The 17,760-nt window shown below is 38.0% G+C and overlaps 1 protein-coding gene across 2 annotated transcripts in view; it reads left to right on the top strand.

Moving 5' to 3' along the window:
* AATF (apoptosis antagonizing transcription factor) overlaps nt 1–17,760 on the top strand; it is a 105,174-nt gene that overhangs the window by 25,960 nt on the left and 61,454 nt on the right. For both annotated transcript variants that reach the window (XR_006962303.1, XM_047080883.1), the window contains exons 5-8: nt 12,333–12,447; nt 13,852–14,053; nt 14,647–14,811; nt 16,304–16,387. Coding sequence is in view for 1 of the 2 variants with exons in the window: in XM_047080883.1 (XP_046936839.1) it covers nt 12,333–12,447; nt 13,852–14,053; nt 14,647–14,811; nt 16,304–16,387 (566 nt within the window). In the remaining variant the exon portion in view is untranslated. The remainder of the gene's footprint in view (nt 1–12,332; nt 12,448–13,851; nt 14,054–14,646; nt 14,812–16,303; nt 16,388–17,760) is intronic.

Below are 17,760 nucleotides of genomic sequence, written 5' to 3'. Positions count from 1 at the left end.
GGCAGAGGCAGTGTGGAATCCAGGGTCTCCTCTGCTTCACAACCTCTGCTCTTTGGCCACACCACTCAGTCACAGCGCATGCAGTTTAACTCTCTTGTCTGTTGTTGTTGTTGTTGTTGTTGTTGTTTAAGTATGAGGGAATAAAGAAGTGGAATAAATGCCAGAGCTTGAAGGATCATTGAGGCAGGAGCAATATGGAGATGAATTTGTTGTAAAACAGAAGTTTTAGAGTGAGTAGTAATTATATCCTTCAGTTTTTCTCAGATCTTTCCCACACACTGCCTTTCAGTAGGAGAGCCAGAAGGGTCCTGGGGGTCAGCTCATCTAGTCCCTCTCCTGTAGGTGGTAAGCCTTTTTTTTTTTTTTTTTTAAATGATAGAGAAATAGATCACTAGGGTTTTCCTTATAACTATGATATACATTCCTTATATAAAATTCAGTAAATGGCCAAAGCAAAAGTAAGTAAATAATCTCCCCTAATCCCAGCATACTTTCAGCCCTTTGTTGTATGGTATGTATCTTTTCCAGTTTTCCCCCCATTGTGACTATGTAGTTAGAACTAAAGTGGAGCCATATTCTATATTCTGTTTTGTAATATAGATAATAATTTTAAAATAATTTTAAAATTAATTACAGTCATCATGCCAGTTTGCCATTTCTATATTCTGGTTTTTTCTACTTAGCAAAGATTATTAATATTTTTCCGTGTCATTAAATATTGTTCTACAGCATTATTTTTAATGGCAGCATAGACTTTGCATCATCTGGATAGTTTAACCAGTTCTTTATTGTTGGACATTTGGATTGTTTCCAGTTTTTCATTTTTATAAATAATGTAATAAACATCATTGTTACTAAATCTTTACTTACATCCATGATCAGTTTGTTGCATGAAATAAATTTTTAGATGTGGAATTAGTAGGTGTTCTAAGGATATGTGAAATTTTAAGGCTTTTGATCTATATTGCTGGGTCACCCCCCAGAAAGGTGGTATCACTTTAACATTCTTACCTTCTTTTTTTTTTTTTTTAATTTTTTTTTCAACGTTTTTTACTTATTTTGGGGACAGAGAGAGACAGAGTGTGAACGGGGGAGGGGCAGAGAGAGAGGGAGACACAGAATCGGAAACAGGCTCCAGGCTCCGAGCCATCAGCCCAGAGCCCAACGCGGGGCTCGAACTCACGGACCGCGAGATCGTGACCTGGCTGAAGTCGGACGCTTAACCGACTGCGCCACCCAGGCGCCCCTCTTACCTTCTTTATATGAATGTCAGTTTCCTATATCCTTGTCAACACTGGATTTTATTGTTTTGTTTCATTTTTGTCACTTTGATAAATGGAAAATGGTTTCTGCTTATTTCAGTTCACCTTTTTTTTTTTTTTTTTTTTAACATTTATTTAGTTTTGAGAGAGAGCACAAAGAGGAGAGGGAGCCACAGAATCTGAAGCAGGCTCCAGGCTCCAGGCTCCAAGCTGTCAGCACAGAGCCTGACGTGGGGCTTGAACTCACAAATTGTGAGATCATGACCTGAGCCAAAGTCAGTCACTCAACCAACTGAGCCACCAAGGTGCCCCTTTAGTTCACATTTTTAAAAATTTACACTTCCCAGTGTTTCATGAGGGTAAACATTTTTTCCCTTACATTTATTGGTCCTTGGCATTTCTTTTGTGAATTATACAGGGGAAATTTTAAACTAGTACTAGGGATAGCTGATCCCCTTATCAATCAAACTTATGACTACCTCTAATTTCCCTGGCCTTTGTTTTAATCTGTTTCTCCTTATTTGATTTTCTGTGGACAGGAAGAATTACTTTACCTCAGAAGACCTCTTTGTATTATTGAATATATATATTTAATCTTCATTACATTAGTAGTCATAAAAGTAAAATGTGTAGTAAAAATACCTTTTTTTCTTTTTTTTTTTTAACGTTTATTTATTTTTGAGACAGAGAGAGACAGAGCATGAACGGGGGAGGGTCAGAGAGAAAGAGACACAGAATCTGAAACAGGCTCCAGGCTCTGAGCTGTCAGCACAGAGCCCGACGTGGGGCTTGAACTCACGGACTGCGAGATCATGACCTGAGCCGAAGTCGGCCGCTTAACCAACTGAGCCACCCAGGCGCCCCAAAATACCTTTTTTTCAAACAGTATTGTTCCCCCTCCTCCCCAACAGTACTGAAATATGTAACATGGACTCTGAAAGTCTTCTTTTTTCCCTACTGTCAATAGTACTCTTCAGAGATAACCAGTTTTAGCAATTTGGTGTATATCCTTCCAGACATTTTATGTCCATTTAAACTTAAAAAAAAATTTTTTTTCTTATGTTTATTTTTGAGAGAGAGACAGACAGTGCGAGAGGCAGAGGGGCAGAGAGAGAGGGAGACACAGAATCCTAAGCAGGCTCCAGGCTCTGAGCTGTCAGCACAGAGCCCAACATGGGGCTCGAACCTACAAACCGTGAGATCATGCCCTGAGCCGAAGTCGGACACTCAACCAACTAGCCACCCAGGTGCCCCTAAACTGTTTTTAAACCATAAATGACATCACACTTTACATCTTTCCATGTTAATGAATATAAATCTACCTTTTCTTCCTTTAAAAAAAAAAAAAAAAGCTTGGCTGTCTTTGTTTTCTTTTTCCTGAAGTATTTTAAAATTAATTACAGTCATCATGCCAGTTTGCCTCTAAATACTTCTTTTTTTTTTTAAATGTTTATTTAATTTTGAGAGAGAGAGAGACAGTATGAGTGGGGGAGGGCCAGAGAGAGGGAGACACAGAACTGGAAGCATTGCCTCTAAATACTTCTATAAATGGCTCTTAAAAAATGAGAATGTTTCTTACATTGTCATCTCACCTAACCAAATTAATACTTCCTAATAATCCTAATGATATGCCCTCTCCACATTCAGATTATTTCAGTTATTCTCAAAAGTATTTTATAACTTAGTTTATTCAGAACAAGTTCCATTTATAATTATCCTTTTCAACAGCTACATAGAAAGTTATCTGGCTAAACTAAATTAATTTAACCAGTCCCCTATAAATGGACACTTAAGATGTTTGCAGGTTTTTATCTGTTATAAACAATGCTAAAAATAGTGTTTTTGAACTTGCCTCTTTGCTTTCTTATCTGATTACTTCGTTAAGATTAATTTCTAGAAATGGAATAGTAGGGTCAGGTGGTATACGTGTGTAAACCTTTGATACATTTTGCCAGGTTGCTTTCTGGATATGTTGTGCTAATTAAACTCTTATCAGTTGTATATGGAGAGAGCCCTTTTCCTCCCATTCTTGCCAGCCTCAAGTAGTATCAGAAAATATCATGTTGTTTTAAGTCATGGGGTGTGTGTGTGTGTGTTTGGATGTGTGTGTGTTTTTAATTTAAGTGAGGCCAAGCATCTTTTCTGATTTCTGATATGTTTAGCCACTTGAATTTTGGACACTATTAATCATTTTTTAACATTATCTTTTTCAGATTAAGCAAATATCCCTTTACTTTGCCTTATTGGACTTGCCTTCTGTCCATATGATTTGGCCTTCTTTTGCCCACTTTGTTTTTTCTAATGCAGAAACCAAATTTGGACATAACATTTTAACAGAGCCTTGCTAGTATTTTGGTTTGTGTTTCATTTTTATCATGTAGTGGTATTGGGGAGGGCAGTTTTATCATCTTATAATTGAAAATTGCATTATACTTTGTTTTCCAGATAGTTTTTGACACATAAGCATTTAAGGATACATTGATCTAGAAAATGAAAAATATGTAGTTCTTTCTAAAGCTTGTAGTAGTATTTCATCTTCTTCATCAGTGTGATGGCAGTATGATAGTACCCACCTCAAAGGGTTATTGTGAGGGTTGAAGCGATATATGTAATAACTAGGTAGGAAAGTGCCTAGGCTAGCGCCTGCCACTTTATGGGTTCTGTGTTGTTAACTGTTAACAGTGATAGTACCATCTTTTCTTAGGCTGTAGCATTATGGCCAGGTATTTGTTTCTTTCTTCTTAAAAGGGTTATGTAAGTGAATACCAATATTATACTTACGGTTACTTTTTGAAGGCTTGAAATACACATATAAACGCATGCCAAGAAAATTATTAGGATGCCATTTTTATTCAGTTATTCATTCAGCAACTTGCAGCCTGCCATTTGCCAACACCAGTTATACCAAGGTGATTTGTTTACAATCCTTGCCTGAAGGAGCTCATAGTAGGGTGTGGAGATAGATAAACCTTTTTTTTTTTTAATTTTTTTATTAAAAAATTTTTTTAACATTTATTCATTTTTGAAAGACAGAGAGAGCGCAAACAGGGGAGGGCCAGTGAGAGAGGGAGACACAGAATCTGAAGCAGGCTCCAGGCTCCAAGCTTGTCAGCACAGAGCCTGACACGGGCTTGAATTCACGGACTGCGAGATCGTGACCTGAGCCGAAGTCGGCCGCCCAACCGACTGAGCCACCCAGGCGCCCCCTTTTTTTTTTTTTTTAAGTTTATTTATTTACTTTTGAGAGAGAGAGCACAAGCAGGGGAAGGGCAGGGAGAGAGAGAGGAAGACACAGAATCCGAAGCAGGCTCCAGGTTCTGAGTCTGACACGGGGCTTGAACCCACCAATCACGAGTTCATGACCTGAGCCGAAGTTGGACACATAACTGACTGAGCCACCCAGGTGCCCCTGGATAAACCATCTTTAAGGCATAAATATTTAAGTGTTTTTACATGAAGGCAACCTCTCAAAGTTTCCATTTCAGGTTGGCAAATGAATAATGCTTAGTCTTCCTAGTATTAAAAGAAACACAAATAAAAGCAATCTTTTATTTTCTGAGCCTCATTTTAACCATCCAAGTGGTGATTACTAAGTCTTCATGTGAATGCATTGTAACATTTGTTAAATTCTTTTTTTAAAAAAAATTTTTTTTCAACGTTTATTTATTTTTGGGACAGAGAGAGACAGAGCATGAACAGGGGAGGGGCAGAGAGAGAGGGAGACACAGAATCGGAAACAGGCTCCAGGCTCTGAGCCATCAGCCCAGAGCCTGACGCGGGGCTCGAACTCACGGATCGCGAGATCGTGACCTGGCTGAAGTCGGACGCTTAACCGACTGCGCCACCCAGGCGCCCCTAAATTCTTAAATCTGATACGATGGTCTTGAGACTCTTGGTAGTAGCCTGTACATCTTCTAGTTACAGGAAAGAAGTTCAGTTTGATTACTGTTGCTTTTGTTAACAAAAGTCAGTTTGTTGAGGAAACATGCTTGTTGACGTTAGCAAATATGTAGTTCACATTTTGTTGGCTTGTCAGCACTTAGATTTGGAAATGATAGTGTAATTGGAAGTACTGCCATGTAACTTTGGCATCATTTCTCTGGAGCAAACATATTTGTTGAATACTTCTTATGGCCCAACACATATACTTCTTATGTGTTGGATGCCAGAATGACAGGACGAGGTCCGTGCTCTCAAGTAGCTTACGATGTGGCAAAGTCAGACTCTGTACGATATGACATGTGCTGTAGCCGTAGTGTGACTGAGACTGAGAGAGGAGTGATCCATTCAGCCTGGGAATCCCTGTTTTTAGACTCATCCTATAGAGAGAATTTGGACATTTATGTGAGTAGTTTCACTGCCTAAGAGGCTGGTTGTTTAAAGGCTTTTTAATTAGAAAGGATCAGACTATTTTATATGAAAGAGACAGGGTTACGTGGATTGTGATTCTAATTTTATTTTGAATAAGTTTTCTTCAGTTTACTTTAAATTTCAATAATATTTTAAATTATAAGAGTAATATATGCTTCTTAAATATTTGAACAGTTCAAAAATGTACCCAATAAAAATGAAAGTATCCCTTCTCTCCCTTGGTAACTCTCGTTAGACAGTGTAAACAATTATTTGTATATAAGCTTGGGTTTTAAGTACCTTGTATTTTCAGCATTTATTCTTTAATTTAACGGGGAAAAATAAATTTCCCTTTTTAGGAAAGCACGGTGGAGCAGTGGAGGTTGTCTGGGGCCTGTTGAGTGGAAGGTAACTGTAGTGGATTTCTGGAAGTACATTGATCAGTTAGATTGCTGTGTCCTATAGGGCTTTTTAAGGATTTATTGACACACTTCATCAAGGTATTTGAGAGAGTATTCAGGGAAACCTAAGAAATTCTGCAGTTCTTTTCCCTTCCTTATAAATTCATGCCTGGTCAGAAATTACAGCTTGAGTGGGATGTCCCTCCACAGAACTCAAATGCACACTATCTATCATGTTACTTAGTGTGGCAGTAATGTAAAATGTTAAGGATTTTTTTTTTTGTTTTGTTTTTTGCTTTTTGCTTCTCTCCATGAGGGGACTCACCCAACATATTTTATCATACGTCTCTTCCTCTCTCCCTTATTTCAACTTCCACTTACTCCCCCAATTCCCCACATCATTCTCTTAAGAGAAAAAAATAAGTTTTGTCCACTGAGTCCTCTTTCTTACTTGATTTAATATGTCTTGGGTTGAATGTTTCTCACAAAAACACTTTGCATTCAGAATTAGCCTATCAAACCGTTTCCTCCATAGACTCCTCCATAGACTGCACGCCTTCCACTATGGTGCCCCCTGAGGTATGAAAACTCAGGGCTGCCTTTGGCTTAGCCATCATGCTTTTAGAATATAAGTCCCCATGCTCTGCTTTGAAAAGTTATCCTGGTGGGTATTTTGGACCATTAAAAAAAAAAAATTGTACTTTTGGTCCACAGAACCAACCAACCAGCAGAGACAGAACTCCTTATACTATTCCAGTAAAAACCATAGTCCTCATGATGACACATCTATTTACCCAAATCTGGGAGTACATATATGCACACGCCCGCACGTGTGCAGGATACATGGATATATCAGAATTCTAGTTGCACACACATTGGAGATGATAGCAACTCATCCATATGGTTGGTGTGCAGGAATTTGTAACCTGCAGTACTCTTTCTTCCTGGTGACGCCATTCTGCTTGGGGAATATAGAACAAGCCCAAACAGTAATACTGACAGAGTTCGGAATTATGATACAGTGGAGCCTTCACGTAATTCTTTGTTGAAGAAGTTAGGGCCTAAATGTTAAGGCTTATTGTTATTCTGAGTTGATAATCTCTGCCTTGCTTTAATAATTTTTCCTCATGCCTGGGTAGCCCGCGAGTTGCACAATAATCACTCACACAGCTTTGTAATCAATGCCCAAAGTAATAGGATTCCTCTGGCCACCGGCAATTAATAAATTTGTGTCTTTTTTAAAACACTAGCAAGTCGGGCCTGAAATACGACTGACTGGCTCTCCTCATTTGCATATTTATTGCAGTGGAAAAATTCTTACCAGATGATTGATGCTGAGCCTGCCTCTTGAATTCCAAGCAGCACATTATTATGAAATGAAAAATGCCGGCCATACAGTTGATTAAAGTTGAAGACAGTGGAATCGGTGTTTTTTAAGATTGTGGGAGAATTAAAGGCATATTTTAATAGATGTTGACAAGAAGTGAACTAACAAAAGCAAAGCAAAGGATTTGCTTGAAAAGATTTAATCAAACGTCTTTCTTGGGGGATTAATTGCCGGGGATGACTAGTGCAAGTGGCAGGCTTGTGTGGATTTGAATGAAAAGTATTGTTCTCAGACCAATATATCGTGTGTCATTTTGACCTATAGTTTAGCTCTGGTTCTAGAGTTACTTTTGAAGGAGAAAAAAATGCTCTTGTAATCTATACATCCTAGTTCATAGTATTTATCTGGGGTAATAGGAATGTGGGAGTTATGTATACTTGTACATAAATAATTGTATGTTTTCATGTTTATTTTAAAAATAACTGTATAGATATTTAAAAACTGATAAAGTAAGCTTTATTTTAGTTATAAATTCACTGTCGCCATTCCCTCTCCAATCCCCTTGCCAGAAGTTGTGTTATTGGTTTATAATCTAATTAATGAACTGTGTGCCTGTGTCCAAACTTATTCTCTGCCTACAGTTTTGTTTATGTTGAACAGCCAAGATGAATCAGGGAAAAAAATAAAGCTGTTAGGTGAAAATGGTTTTTAGATTGGTGACATTTTATATATAGAATGCTTGCATATGGGTAGCATGTAAATGAACACTTAATACAGGAATCTGAATACCAGTTCAGTCCTAGCACTGTCGAGCAGCATAAGTGGAACTTAAAGATATTCACCATGTGAAAGCTGATGATTTTTTTTGATAGTCATACATTTTCTATGTCCACAGCATTTAAAAATGTATAAAATGCCTTAACCTGTAAAAGACATGTTTCTTATTTTTCACCTAAATTCTGTGAGATAAACAGGCAAAGGATTATCTACATTTTACAGATGAAAAAATTGAGACTCAGAGATTAAATTGGTCCACTCAGTATAAAATGACTAGTTAGTAATCATTGTCAGTTAGCATACAGGGCTCCCGACCCTTAGTAAAGTACTCTTTCCATTGATTCTCTACTTAGAAAATCATTCCTAAAGCCAGTGCCCAGATGCTGAGGTTGTATCTTGATAATATGGTGAGGCATATGTCCTTCTTAATCTCCTCTTAAGGGAAAGGCCTCTGGAAGTGGACCATGTAGGACAAAATAAACATATATATCCTTGACAGTCTCCATTTGTTTTGTGGCCCTGTGCCAAAAGGGAGAGAGAAGAAAGTATATGCTTCTTTGCTGCTTTTTTAACTGCTAACTCTGACAGTAATTAGGGAAAAATTAGAGGTGAATTAGAAACCATTGGTTCCATTCTCTTTATTTTTCATAGGGTTGAACAAATAGAATTTAGTCCGATATGAATGACAAAAAGAGGGTAGGGTTTGGTTTAGTTTGTTTTTTAGGCTGGGAAGAATCACCGTTGGATTTGAATCTCCGGGAAAGTCTTTCCTCACTCTTGTCAACTGTGACTATGAGGAGGCCTGCCGCATCCAGCAAAGGATTGTCCGTTGTCTCTTCAGATTTTACATAAAATCTTACCAGAAGAAAATGTAACCCTAATATTGCAAAGAAATGAGAATTGGGTTCTTTTCTTTTCTTCCATATCCCTTTACAGGAAGCTGTCCATGTGTTGGCCACTGGTGACTTTACTTTGATAAACATTTTTTTCTTTTTCTTTATTTCTTCTTTTCTTCTTCTTCTTCTTCTTCTTCTTCTTCTTCTTCTTCTTCCTCTTCCTCTTCCTCTTCCTCTTCCTCTTCCTCTTTCTCTTCCTCTTTGTGTGTGTGTGTGTGTGTGTGTGTGTGTGAGTGTGTGTGTGTGTGTGTGTGTGTGTGTGTGGTTAGAAGCACAGAATTGCAGATTTCATCTCTTGTAGGTCTCTTGACACTTTGATGCATTGTGGTGCTATCCCTGAATGGAGCTTAAATACTTCAGGGCTACTTTCTGACTGGGTGAAGGGGTGTATAAAATGAGAACATATGAGAGAGTATTAACAGAAAGGCACACTTTGATTTACTGATATTGGCTCTCTGCTTTCTTGTTGGATTGATATGCTGTCTAATATATCTGCAATGGATTTTTTTAAACTGACTTGAACAAAATAAAAAGGCTTGTATAGCTACTTGAAAGTGGCCCTTAAAAGTAGTAGTCTTTTCGTTGGATGTTTTCACACTTCTTGGTTATGCTACACGTTAGAGTCAAATTATGACTTGCTCTTGGGGGCAAGCAGCTATAAACATTACAAACTCTGCTTTGCAGCTTCTTCCCTGCATGGTTCTTGATTTCATATTTTAGATCATGGACACATGGTACCTCAAGGAAGTCAGGGACAGACACTTGGCTTTTCTTGTTCTTTTAAATTTTTTATTGTAAAAAACACATATCCTAAAATTTACCTAACATAAAATTTATCGTGACCATTTTTTTAATTTTTAAATTTATTTCTAATTTTAATTCTAGTATAGTTAACATATAGTGTTATATTAGTTTCAGGTGTACAGCATAGTGATTCAGCAATTTATCCTGACCATTTCTGAGTGTACAATAGTGCTCAGTAGTGTTAAGTACATTCACATTGTTGTGTCACCAATCTCCAGAACTTTTTCCATCTCATAAACCTAAAACTGTATACCCATTAAAGTCTGCATTCCCCTTTCCCCCAACCCCCGGTAACCCCCATTCTACTTTCTGTCTCTATGGATTTGACTACCCTAGGTACCTCATAGAAGTGGAATGATATAGTACTTGTCTTTATATGACTGGTTTATTTCACTCAGCATAATGTTCTCAGGGTGTATCCATGTGTTGTAACAAATGTCAGAATTTCCATCTTTTTAAGGGCTGAATAATATTTCGTTGTTTTTCTTGTTCTTTTTTGACTAAGCTCAAGATTGAAGGATTATAGATGATTTTTATCTATACAGAGATGAACGGGGATGATAGAATCATTTATTATCCTCTGGTCTTGGGATCACTTGAAAGTGTTTTCTTTTTCAGTTATGGTAAAATGTACATGACATAAATTTCCCAGTTTAACCATTTATAAATGTATTGTTCAGTATCAAAGTCCATTCACACGGTTGTCCAGCATCACCACCATCCATCTCTGGAACTTTCTCATCTCAGTCAGAAACTCTTATCTATTCCTCTCTCCCCTGCACCCCTGGCAACCAGCATTCAGTTTTCTTCAATGAATTTGACTATTCTAGGTCCCTCGTGTAAGTGGCATCACACAGTACTTGTGCTTTTGCAACTGGCTTATTTTACTTAACATAAGATTTTCAAGGTTAGGTCTTGGGAGTTTTAAAAACTACTTTGCAAATGTGAAATAAGTTTGTGGTTTCACTTTGGAAAATATGGGCTCTGTCTCAAGATGTAGCCTTTTCTAGAAAAGACATTAAAAACTGTGATTAACGCTAACTGAAGTTTGTGTGGGCTGAAGTCCCTATCGAATGTAAAATAAAAATGAATGTAGGCATTGCTAAATGAAAGTAGGGATGCTTGTGAGGTTACGGTTATTTAAGGGAAAGGGGGAAGGAGTGATAGAAGCATGGCCAGAGATGAATGGACAGCTATTAGTAATAATAAGAATGGAAAATCACACGATTTAGCAATGGATTAAATCTATAGAATAAGGGCACCAAAATGTCAGTGATCTATGAAAACACATTATACAGAAGAGAAAATCAGACAAGGGAGAAGTATTAGGTAGGAAGAGAAAAGTTCTGTTTCTGATGTGGTATATTTGGAGGACTGATGGAGCATCCATGCAAAGATTTTCTTGCAGTTGCTGGAAGTGTGGAAGCTCGATAATAGGAGAGACGTCTGAGTGCTATCAACGCATAAATAGTGATTATCAGTGTCTAGTTAGCCCCTTTAGTAGGCTTAGGCTGACAAAGAAGGTAAGAGTTCAGTTCTCAGAGGGCCAGTTTTTATTCTGAAAGTTCTTAGCCATAGACTGTGTACTTAATCCTGACCAGCTTTATTACAAACGCATCCTGTCGGCTACGAGAAGAACCAGGTAAGAACATGTTCTAGATGTGAAAAATTTTAATACAGAATTCAGTACTGCAAACAGTAAGTCATTAGCTTGGGTTTTCATATGTGAACAAGAACTTTTCATGTGCGAGAGAGGGGCACCTGGGTGGGTGGCTCAGTCGGTTGAGCATCTGACTTCGTCTCAGGTCACGATCTCGCAGTTCGTGGGTTCGAGCCCCGCATCGGGCTCTGTGCTGACAGCTCAGAGCCTGGAGCCTGCTTCAGATTCTGTGTCTCCCTCTCCCTCTCTTTGACCCTCCCCTGCTCGCACTCTGTTTCTCTGTCTCTCAAAAATAAATAAACATTAAAGAAATTAAAAAATGAAAGAATATGTATGAGAGATTGAGTGAATAATTTGGCACCTCAGACCATAGGCAAATGAGATCGCCTGTAGGAGGGTGGTGGTGGCGGTGACAGTGGTGGAGGTAGGGATCCCAGGACAAAGTTGTGCTGTTTGGAAGAGAAGGAATTGCTTAAGGAATTGATTGATAGAGGGATAATCCAGGAGGTTGGTGGCTTGTAGAAACTAACACCATAGGGGAAAATGACTGGTTATGATGACAGGGAAGGAATTTGTCAATCTGACTAAATTTAAGAACCCACAATTTATTGCAGACCCTTCCCTACACACCTTATGTATGTTACCTCGCTTGTTCCTCACAACAAGCCTGTGAGTTAGGCACTGTTATTATCTCCTTTCAGGAATTTGGTATTTCAGAGAATTCTTAGTCTGTGGGTACCCTGTGCCTGCCCCCCATCCTGGCCAGAACTGCTCAGGAGTCATGAGTTCTAGTCGTTGCCTATTTTGGAGAATTGTAGATAATAAATTGTTCCTTCTCTGTGCTCTATTTCCCAGGTCACAAGGCCCTTAAAGCATTGTTGAGGTCATTGGTAGATCTTCAGGAAGAGTTACTTTTCCAGTACCCAGACACTAGATATCTAGTAGATGGGACAAAGGCCAAAGCAGAAAGGTAAGGAAAGAATGGAGCTATGGAGTTGCTTATTTTAATCTGAATAGTTTCCCATCATTTATGAAAAAGCCAAATCCTCTGCAGGCAGATGTCAGACTTACTGTTAGTAAAACAGAAAGAGCCTCTTATATTTAACTGGTGGCCAGGATAGCACATAAATTGGGAATAGGGTTTTTCATTTTTATATTTACTTGGACTTGCTCCCCTTTGTGGGCATCTGCAAAACGCTTGCCTTCTCTTTAGATCTGTTTAAATTGGGAGATGAAAGCACATTGTTAATATTCTTCTTTTTTTTTTTAATGTTTATTTATTTTTGAGAGACAGAGCACAAGTGGGAGAGGGGCAGAGAGAGAGGGAGATACAGAATCCGAAGCAGGCTCCAGGCTCCGAGCTGTGAGCACAGAGCCCAACGCTGGGCTCAAACCCACAAACCATGAGATCATAACCTGAGCTGAAGTCGGACGCTCAGGCAGCTGAGCCACCCAGGCACCCCAATATTCTTAATTAATGTTTATGAAGCCCTTTGTGCCAATACCATGGAATTGCTGGTCAAAACCATTTCCTTTTCAGTGAGGGAAGAAGTAGTTATTTTGAAGGGTAGAAATTTTTCAGAAAAGAGCAGAGTAAACCTGTTTTCTGAAATTGTCACATTTGATGAAGGATTTCCCCACACCCCCCTGTACCACCCATTGTTTGAACTTGCTGTGTATCGTACCTGCTTGCTTTTTTTTCCCCTGGGCTTATCTTTTGCTCCATTCTTTTCCACTGAGTTAGTTGCAGGGATAATAAGTAAGCTCACATTTATTGAGCACTTACTATGTGTTGGGGTCAGTAGTCCATTGAGGGCAATTGGCTTGATAGGTGGAGGTTGTATTACTTTCTCATGGAAGTTGCATTTATTGCAACATACTTTCCGTTCTGCTGCCTACCCCTTTGAGTTTTCTTCACATTTGGCTCTCTTCCTGTGATTAGACTACTGTTATTCAGCTTTCCTGAACAATTCGTTACAGGGAGACACATTGCCCTTATTGATTTGGGGATTAAGGTCATAAAAGTATGATTATGTGTTTAATTTTTAAAGACCCATCTTGTAACAGTAGAGGCCTGGTTCATATGCATTTCTAATAATGTTTTTACAACCTCATTTATTTTTACGGTTTGCTTACCTTTAAAAAAAATATTTCTAAGCCAGTAGTTTTTATATTTATTTGAAAAGTTACATGAGTTTTTGATTGACCTCATGAACATTCTTTTCAAACAGAAAAAGCCATCCTCACATCTATGATGTTATTGAAAATGTAGACAGAATAGGGAAGGCCTAAATACTCGACATCATGTGAGCTTAGCTTTTTATTTGGGTAATGTTTGTTTTCATTGGACTTAGTGTTCTTATTGGTTTTCTAGTGAGGAAGAGATTTCCAGTGAAGATGAAGAGCTAGTAGAAGAGAAGAAGAAGCAGAGAAAGGCCCCACCAAAGAGGAAGCTAGAAATGGAGGACTATCCCAGCTTCATGGCTAAGCGTTTTGCCGACTTCACAGTCTATAGGAACCGCACACTTCAGAAATGGCATGATAAAACCAAGCTGGCTTCTGGAAAGCTGGGGAAGGTAGGTGTGTGTGTGTGTGTGTGTGTGTGTGTGTGTGTGTGTGTGTGTGTGTGTGTGCGTGCGCGCATGTAAGTACATGTGTGTAACAGAGGTTGTGGCCACCTGAAGCAGTTTTAAGAAATTGGAACTACAGCTCATGCATCTTATATTTATGTAGCTCACTATAATGTCATGATGTAATAGTAATCGGTCATTACTGTAGAAAATTTACCGAACTCCCACCATTGGGGTTTATACTATTCAGACCTGGGATTTTAACTTTATTAGAAAGAATATTTTATTCTAGAAATTATGGCCTCATAAGTGTTCAGATGTTTGGGAACACAAACTACTTAAAGAAGTAGATTTTTAAACAGTTATGAAAGATGCAGAAGTTACTGTCTGGGTATAGGAAAGTAATACAACCTGCTTAAGACTAATTTTTTTTTTTTTTTTCCTGAGAACAGTTACAGCCATTCAGAAACTCGGTCTGTTTTACAAAGTCCCTCCTGAGAGGAGGATCGTCTGTTTCTCTGCTGACACAGAAAGAGAAACCAATGTAGCTGCCTTCAGCACACACTTTCTGCATTATCTGATACTGGTTAATGTTGCAGGGTTTTGGTGCCTTTGAACGCTCAATCTTGACTCAGATCGATCATATTCTGATGGACAAAGAAAGATTACTTCGAAGGACACAGACCAAGCGCTCCATCTACCGAGTTCTTGGCAAACCTGAACCATCAGCGCAGCCTGTCCCGGAGAGTTTGCCAGGACAACCGGTAAGAGCTCTGTGATGCTGGGTGATTACTGTGAGTAGTTTCTATGAGGCTAATTAGCTGAAAAATCTGATCATCTGCTTGTAGATGTCATTCTTGGTATAAGAAGTTAGTGAAAGAAAGGGAAAAAGCACTACTTTACTAGATTGTTGACAAAGTAAGAGTATATGGAAAGACAAAATTCTTTTAAAATGGAGCTATTGTTAACTTCTGTGTAGTCTTCTCTTATTTTTGAGTTTGATAGGAGTCTGGTAATGGAAGCATTCATAATCCAGTTTTTATAATTCAGTTTTAAAGCTACTTCTTTGGAAATGTCAGTATTGAAGTGAGTGTGTACTTTAGGCTTTATATTGGACATGTAGATACTACAGAAAAGGATCCAAAATTAGAACAAATTCTTTTGTTTAAAGGAAACTTTTATTTATAGAAACATATACTTAATAATTTTTTTCAAAATTCAAAAGAATTTAAAATGAAAAGTAAAATTCCACTTCTTAGATTGAACCAATGTTCACAGTTATAACAAGCTTTTTCTATTCATATAACTATATACACATATAACACATATATCTGTATAGAAATATGGTTACATATTTTTAATTAAATGGAATGGATATGTGTGTTTATAAATATATAAAATATTATAAACTATATGTAAAATCTTACAATTTTTAAATTTAAATTTTCCTAGAGATCGATTATATAGAGATCAATTTCATTTTTCCTAATGGCTACTGAACATTCCCTCTTATGGGTGTGTACTATAATTTATTTAAACAGTGGATATTTTTGTTGTCTCCAGCTTTAGAAACAGTGCTATTGGAAACATTCATGAGCATTTATAATATGTGTATTTGTGTGGACATATGGATAGATTTCTCAAAGTGGAAATAGCAAATCAAAGAGAGTACACTTTTTTTTAAAAGTTTATTTAGGGAGAGAAAGCATGAGTGGGGGAGGGCCAGAGAGAGAGAGAGAGAGAGAGAGAGAGAGAGAGAGAGAATCCCAAGCAGGCTCCACACTGTCAGCACAGACCCCAACGTGGGGTTCAAACCCACAAACTGCGAGATCATGACCTGAGCCGAAGTTGTACGCTTAGCTTAACCCAGGCGCCCCCACATTTTAAATCCTGACACGTGTTACTGATTCCCTCCAGAAAGGTTGTATTAGTTCCCATTTCCACGAGCTGGGTTTTCTGGCACTGATTGTTGCCAGTTTTAGAAGTGAAAAATGGTGTCTTCTTATTTTAATTTTCATGTATTTAATTAGAATGAGGTTAAACATTTTTATATGATTATTGATCGTTTATGGTTCTTTTTCTGTCAAGTGCCTATTAATGTTTTTGTCTACTTTTTTATTGGAATGTTTTTGTTCTTTAAGAGTTCTTTATATCTTAAGGAAAAGTGCTTTGACTGTCATACACATTATATGTAGTAGCTACATTACTTCAATAACCTTTTTGGATTCACTCCTTCCTCTTTTCTCCTTGATTCAGGAGATCCTTCCTCAAGCCCCTGCCAATGCCCACCTGAAGGACTTGGATGGAGAAATCTTTGATGACGATGACTTTTACCACCAGGTATAATTTTCATACTTTTTTCTTTTGTTACAGATCAGGTGTTAGCATTTTAAAACAGCTCATAGAATTCTCTGGTCTACTTTGGAAGGAGGATAGAGTCAGGGAGTTAGAAGTGCTGTCTTCAGAATTGACTTACTGTGTAGTTCTGAATCTGTTTTTCCTTTCCTGTCTTGTATTTTTCCTTTTGAAATGAAAACAACTACAACTACTTTGTTAGTTGCTGCAGAGTATAAATTATGTGTAAAACAGCTGAACTTCTTCGAGTCAGGTGGTTCATTCTTTCTCAGACATTTTTGAGAATATTAATGTAATAGGGGACTTTTTGCTAGTTATTTGGTTTCTTGTACTATTACTGTTAGATTGGGATATGGAGCTAAAGGGCTGGGATCCCAGAGTTCTTGAATTGAATTTCTGGTTCTATTACCTATTAAGTCTCTTGGGTTTTGTGTGTGTGGGGGGGGGGGTGCCTCTTCAAATCAGTTAAATATGTATTGAGATTGTCTGCTACCATTGATTATAATTACAGGGTAATGTTTTGAAGACAGAAAGAATTGGTAGAAGTCGAAATATGGCCCAGCTGTTGATCCCTCTTTGCAAATGTCCCTCAGTTGTTTCCCTTGATATTATTGTCTGCTGGCATGCTGCTCTTTTTAATGATGCTGGTGACTCTGAATGTAGTTTGGGCTATTCTAAAGAACTAAAATATTTTCCTGTAATCCTGGGTCTCCGGGTAAGTTATACTTAATGAAATCTGCTTTAGGATGTACCCTTTCTAGCTCTGGGAATCAAGGAGGCTATTCAGCAGTGATGCACCAGCTTTTGTTGAGCCATTATTTATCGAGATACCCTTTTTTTCTCTGCTGAATTTTTAGTGTATTAACTTTGCCAAGGAATTTCAACTGCTTGTTGAAGGTTTAGCCATGATGTATTATGTATTGGGAATATGAAGGAAAAAATTTGGGAAAATTACACTACAGGGCCAATAGAACAGGTGATTCTATATAGGGGATACCTCTGAGTCTTTGCCATTAGAAGAGAAAGAGACTCTCTAATAATCTTTCTATTCACTCTGGAGTGTTCAATGAAATTATTGCCGTAAGTGAGCCTTAAAAGTAATGATGAGAGGGTGTAAGAAAGAGGATTGGTGTGGCCTCAGGTGTTCCTAGTCAGAGGTCCTGATTCTTTTTTCCTTTTCTTCTCATTATATCCATTTGTCAGAAGAGTAGGGAACTCTATTTTGTTCTGGAGTGTCTATAAGGAATTACCTGATATGGGATATTAATGCTGTATAACTGTGTGAGATCATGGGAGACAATCAAAAATGCTCCAGTCTTCATTAATTGAAGTGTACATTGTTCGATGGAAAGTGCATC

This window comes from Lynx rufus, unplaced genomic scaffold, assembly GCF_022079265.1.
Source record: "Lynx rufus isolate CCGP_SWC_20201006 ecotype Redwood Valley unplaced genomic scaffold, mLynRuf1.p SCAF_18, whole genome shotgun sequence".
NCBI classification, from domain to species: Eukaryota; Metazoa; Chordata; class Mammalia; order Carnivora; family Felidae; genus Lynx; species Lynx rufus.
This window is presented reverse-complemented; position numbering and strand designations above follow the sequence as displayed.